The 6318-nt window shown below is 47.2% G+C and overlaps 1 protein-coding gene across 2 annotated transcripts in view; it reads right to left on the bottom strand.

Annotated features, from left to right (window-relative positions):
* The window catches only part of Vezt (vezatin, adherens junctions transmembrane protein), a 61450-nt gene that overhangs the window by 11230 nt on the left and 43902 nt on the right, over positions 1 to 6318 (bottom strand). Inside the window, exons 7-9 of one of the 2 annotated variants that reach the window (XM_033763841.1) lie at positions 6213 to 6318; positions 3441 to 3588; positions 1 to 122 (exon numbers count right to left, since the gene is read on the bottom strand). The exon at positions 1 to 122 is cut by the window's left edge and continues 183 nt beyond it. In XM_033763841.1, the coding sequence (XP_033619732.1) occupies positions 1 to 122; positions 3441 to 3588; positions 6213 to 6318 (376 nt within the window). The remainder of the gene's footprint in view (positions 123 to 3440; positions 3589 to 6212) is intronic. The other variant, XM_033763842.1, reaches the window with a different exon arrangement.

Genomic DNA, 6318 nt, shown 5'->3' with positions numbered 1-6318 from the left:
AGGCTGATTGGCAGGCCCGCTGGCGTGAGCTCGGGCCCCCGAGGGGCGTGGGCAGTGGAGAGCAGCAGGGCCAAGCGCCGGAAGAACTCGGAGCTCTGCGCCACCCAAAGCTGAAACAAAACCTACAGAAAAGGGGTCCGGTGAGTACAAAGTCTGGTCAGCACTAAACATACACTATAAATTCGATACCATAACTTCTGTTTTAGAAGTTTTTAACTTTTTTTTGGAGGGGGGCAGGATCTTGCTGTGTAGCCCCGAACTCGCAGCCGTCCTCCTGCCTCAGCCTCCCGAGTGATGGGATTACAGGCCTGCACCTCGCGCCTAATTTTTTAAACTTTAGCTCAATAATGAATACGGCTGGGCCTGACTGACCCTAAGACCAGCCGACAATGTTCCATTAGATTATGTAGTTGTGGGCTGGGGGAGCGCACGATCTACTATGGAACACACGGTTCGCGCCTGGCAGGGATGTGAGTCAGTCAGTCGCTGATGGAGCAAGAGTTTGGGATTCGAAACGTGCACATTGCTGAGGCCCAGGAATGAGCTACGAAATGAACACACAAACCAGCCCGCAAGCGTCACACCACGGACACCGCCGAGCCGCCCGCCCTCTCCAGGAGTGCTGCTCGGGACGCCTGGGGGTGAAGGAGAGGAGGACAGAAGGGGAGCGCGCCCAGCTATCTACGGCCGCGAAGAAGGATGCGGCGTCCGTGTCCATGGTACCGGACGGTTTCACTACGTGAATTTAACAAAGGATGCCAGTACGAACTAAGGTAACTTCAGGTAGATCTACTTTACTAGTATTTCTTTTCTGTGAGCAAGGCCAAATTTGTATATTGCTAAAGACACGCTATCTAGGAAGGCTTGGATATGAATAAGCTTTCCTGCAAGTCTTCCAGTTTAAGCAATGTTTTGTGTCTACAATTTTCTTTATTCCCTTATGTACTCACGAAATATTTCTTGGGCTGGGGATGTAGCTCAGTGGTGCCACCACCTGCCTCCCAAGCGCAAGGTCCCGAATTCCATCCCAGGTACCAAAAACAAAAACGGAACTCTGAAATATTTCTTAGGCACAAATGACGCCAGGCACTGTTCTGGGTGTTAACAATACTGCCATGAACAAAGGATTAAAGACAACTCCCACACGCAGGAGGAACTGATAATAACAAGATCCTTTCTCCTGCATGGGCTGGGGAGGAAAGACCTCCAGGAAGGGAGGGGCAGAGGAACAGGAGGCGCAGAAGCATTAGGGCCCTGAATTTTGGGACAAGGCATCCAGAAGAAATCAAGTTGGTATAGCTTAGCATTCAGAGGCTGAGGCAGGATTGCCTCAAGTTCAAGGAGTCTGGACTACATAGTGAGTTCAAGGACAGCCTGAATTACTCTGAGACCCTGTCTCAAAAACAAAAAACAAAACAAAACAAAAACCCAATATAGGACCGATTATTAGTTAATCCATTATTAGTCATCCATTCAGCCAAAATTCAGAAATGCTGTATCTTTTTTCTGTTCTTGGATAGGGGGCTACCCATAAACTATGGGCAAACAGGAAATTTTGGTTTAAAGTACTTCACAATGTGTGTATACACTTTTTTTTTTTTTTTTTTTTTTTTTTTGGTACCAGGGATCGAACTCAGGTCCTTGTGCTTGCCAGGCAGGTGGCAGCACCCCTGAGCTACATCCCTGGCCCTGTGTGTATTAATTTTTAAAATCAGAAAATATAGTCCTTTCCAATAATAATAGTATGACAACTAGTTAAGAATTGAGAGGAGCCTGATGTGGTGATGCATGTAGCTAACCCCAGCTAGTCAGGAAGCTGAATCAGGAGGGTGGGTTCAGCTCACAAGAGCAAAGTCAGCCTAGGTAACAGTGAGACCTGTCTCAAAAGCAAAATTTTAAAAAAGGGAAATAAAAGGGCAGAACCATCTGTTATTTATTCCAGAGGGGTAGGACTTTGTATCAGGTCTGTCTGTCTATCCTCCCTGGCTTTCGAGGCAGGATCTTGCTCTGCAGTCTAAGCCAGCCCTGAATTTACCGTCAGTATCAGCCTCGAGGGCTGGATTACAGGTATGTGTTACTGCGCTGGCCTGACGGACTTCTTAAAGGCACTACTTAGACTCTAATTGCACACAGGATTTCCGTGACTTGCTTTAACTCATGTTTTTCTGGCTTAGAATTTTCTGCTGAACCCAGAGCAGTTCCCTGTTGGTCACTGGCCATTGGAGTTATGGGACATGTCACCTGGCCCACTGCTGTCTGCTCCTCTCCCGCAGTTCCCCACACACCTGTGGGAAGTGCGGAAGGGCACACACCTCCCCAGCAGGCTCCGGGCCCATGAGCGGCCTCAGTGCCCACGCCAGTAAGGCCTCCCTGCATGGTCACTGGCAACAAGTATCACCAACTTCCAGTGCCCTGGTAGAAATTATGAGGTCTCGTCCCTTCATTACTAAGGTTGGGCACTTTACAGTACCTCCCAGTGTTTGTCCTTCTCCTCTGTGACCTACATCCTGTAAGTTACATTTATTTCTGTTTTATAGCACTGTGGAATTGAACCCAGAGTCTTGTGCAAGCCAGGCAAACAATCTACTCCCAGCTCTGAAAGTTTTAGACACTTTCGTACTCTTTAGATAGCAAGAATTGAGCCCTCTGCTAGAAACTTATAATTATTTGGTTTTTCTGGACAAAGTCTTACTATGTAGCCCAGGCTGGCCTTGAACTCACAGGGATCCTCCTGCCTCAGTCTCCCGAGGGCTGGGATTACAGATCTGCACCACAATGCCTGGCTAATTGTTATCCTTTTTTGAGCTCATTGAAAAGTACACTGTATTTGAAGTTTAATTTTTATGTAGTCAATCATAACCTTTTTATGTGGCTTTTACCATATGAAAAATACCTTTTTTTTTGCCTTTTTAAAATATAAATGTGGGGAATTTTCCACGGGTAGATGTAGATCTTAATGCTTTATCCATATTTGTTGAAATAAATGGCTTGTCATAAAATCACTTCCTATTAAAGAGCAACTCAATTATCTCCAAGTTCTAATTTAAGGCATTTCTTGTATTAACAATTTTGATATCACAATATAAAAATCTCTTTATCTAATCTGCATGATGCTTTCTTTTTTTTGGTACTAGAGATTGAACTCGGGACCTTGTGCTAGTGAAGCAGGCAGCCGCAGCACCACTGAGCAAAATCCCTGGCCCTACTCTTAGCTTTGAAATTCTGCGGCACAAAGCAGGTGTGGTGGTGCACACCTGTAATCCCAGCACTCGGGAAGCTGAGGCAGGAGGGTCACCAAGAGATCCATGCCTGCCCAGGCTGGATAGCGAGACCCGCCTCAAATGAAACAACACAACATATCAGTGTCAAAGACATCACAAGGTGACAGTAGTCAGCTCAGTCCCTCTGGACACTGTCCCCCCACCCCCACAGGCGGTCACCTTCAGGGCGGGCAGGCCGAAGCCGTCCGTGAGGCGATGCGCTTCCTCGTCCGAGATCTGCTCTTCGCTGAGTCCCAGGCCCAGCTCCTTAAAAGGCACCACACAGATGTAGTTGGTGACATTGTCACTCTCGGAGTTCAGGGGGTAGGTTAAATCGGGTTAAGGCAACCAACACGCCTCCTCAGGACGGTGGGGATGCTGCCCTCTTGGGGGCCAGGGTTACACACATTCACCTTCAGTCTCAACTTTACTGGAGGAGATGTGTATCAGTCTTTAGGCAGATTAACCTTAGACTAACATAAGAACATAACACTCAGATGAGTCTTGTGAATACAACTTTTTGTCTCAATAGTTAAAAATTCAACACTGCAAGGTGCTAACATGTTACTTTGTGTGTGTGTGTGTGTGTGTGTGTGTGTGTGTGTTTTTGAGGTAGGGTCTCGTTATGTAGCCCGGGCTGGCCTGGATCTCTTGGTGATCCTCCTGCCTCAGCTTCCCAAGTGCTGGGATTACAGGCCCGTGCCACCATTTCTGACATCTGCCTTCAGAGGCTATTGCGCGTCACCGTGTCACAGCTGTACCCTTCCCGTCTGCGCCCCGCAGGACACCACGTGCCGAGCAGCAGGATGGGCAGCAGCATTTGGCCTCTCCTGGGTGTGTGCCGGGATGCTGTGATGTCTCCTCTCTTCCCAGGACATCTGTCGGCATCAGTCGAACTTGTTTCCCCTCTCATTATTTTTGTAAAGAATTATATCCATACAGTTCTCAGCACCGAATCATCGTGGCATTTCTCAATGGCCTGTGGTCATACTATGATCATCTTCCAATACAATGCTAGGTTAAATTTACAAATATTTTATGAAAACTTTTGTATATTTGTAAGGTTGGGGTCTACAGTGTTTGTTCTTTGTAATATATCTTGCTTGGATACTGAAATTATAGTTTTACATAAATAAAACGATGTGGGGGAGCTTTCTAACCTTTACTATGGGCTGAAATTTATTTTCAAATTATAAAATCTTCTCGACCTGGTGACTAATTTTTTTTTAGTTAGGTTTTTGAACAGGTAATCCATTCATGGAATTCATAATTCATAAGGTATTAAGGGGAACAGTGAAAACTGCTTCCCAGACCTAACCCTTGGCCAATCAATTCCCCTAGGGAATGGTGCACACCTGTAATCCCAACACCCAGGAGGCTGAGGCAGGAGGATCATGCAAGGTCCAGGCCAGCCTGGGCTACAAAATGAGACTATATCTCAAAAAAAACAAACAAACAAACAAAAAGTGCTATTTTTTTTCACATACCACATCTTCAAGATTTTCTGCCATCACGTGTCAAGAACCCTATCACTGTTTGCTTAACAGTTGTACATTTTCCGTTGTTTACCTATATCCTGGTGCTCTTTTTAAATTGCAATATGTTTTCATCACACATGCAGTCTCTTCAAGTTTAAGAGTTTTTCTTAGGTCAGTGTGGCTCTTATCATTTGGCTGAGACACAAAGCTCTCCCCTCCCTTTCCAGGCTGCCACCGCAGAGCACTGCAGGCACGGCTTCCTCACCCCAGCCCCCTGCAGTTCATGTCCGTCGGTCCCGGAAGGGTTTCTGTGCAGAGCAGTGATGGGGAACCCTTCAGAGCTTTCGGTGATAACCAACGCGGCTGCTGCACGCGTGCTCTAAGTATGGCCCTGGGGTCTCTTCCTTCACAGTCACTTTAATACCTGAAAGTCTTACCTGCTCGTTCTGTATCAGTTACCTACGCACGAGAAGTCAAGTGTCGGAGAACAAGGGTCTCGTTTACCTTCTTCCCGGAAAGGTCCCAGCTGTGCTGTGTGTGAGTGGCGCAAGGAGTCTCCTTCGTCCCTCCCCTTACAAAGCTACAAGGCTGCGATGCGGGCCGGGTGTCTGCTGCGCTGCGGCTCTTGAGGGCAGCGCTGCCTGGTGGGAGTTTGTATGCTCTCGGCCAATGACCGACAACCTGCCCTGCCTGCAGCCACCTTCCATGCACCTTCGCGCCTTCCTGCCTTCTCCCGAATACACACCCTTTTCTTCACCTCAGCTCACAGCCAGCTTCCTGCAGGTCTCTCATCCCGAAAGCCCGAGTGCACTGTCCTGCTACGCTGGAGGAAGGCGGCCTGCGCCTCCAGGCCAGAGTTTGAGGGCTGCCTCACCTGCCGAGCACACTTGAGGTCTTTACTACTTGTACTGTAGAAAGAAACTTGCTTAAGATCACTTAGGCAGTAACTGATAGAGCCAAAATTTGAACTTAGAGTCTACATTTTGAAAGGGGAAGGATTTCCTGTTGCTCTTTTATTACCAACTCATGATGCAAATTTGCCACGTTTAGAATGTCAGACCTAGCCGGTCATGGTGGTGCACAACTATAATCCCAGCACTTGGGATTACACACTTGGGAGGCTGAGGCAGGAGGATTGCCTTGAGTTCAAGGACAACCTGAACACATAGTGAGATCCTGTCTCAAAACAAACAAAAAAAGGTCAGACCTAGTGAAGCCATGCTCTTTTGACTTTATTCTTTGGACCAGAGAAAGAAGGGACTTCATAATTTTTTCCTCACTAAAAATGAGCTGCAGAAGCAGAGAGATTTTCTTCCTGTCTGTTCTTGTCCTTCCTCCTGGAAAACATTTCCAGCTTTAGGATGGAAAATGGTGGTAAGTAGGCAATCTCTACATACAGTTCTTTTATAGGACGCCACTCTAACAATCTCTCCTTGGGACTCCTACTTTTCCTTGAACTGACAGAAAAGGATATTTGTTCAGCATGTACAGGGTGGCCAGCCTTGCTGCTTGGAAGTTGGCGCTCACAGTCCGGTAGACGGCTTTCCGAAGGCCAACAAGATGCTGACTGGAATGCTGGC

This window comes from Fukomys damarensis, unplaced genomic scaffold, assembly GCF_012274545.1.
Source record: "Fukomys damarensis isolate Sample0158 unplaced genomic scaffold, DMR_v1.0_HiC HiC_scaffold_15, whole genome shotgun sequence".
NCBI lineage: Eukaryota > Metazoa > Chordata > Mammalia > Rodentia > Bathyergidae > Fukomys > Fukomys damarensis.
The sequence above is the reverse complement of the archived record's forward strand: the minus strand, read 5'-3'. Positions and strand labels throughout refer to the sequence as shown.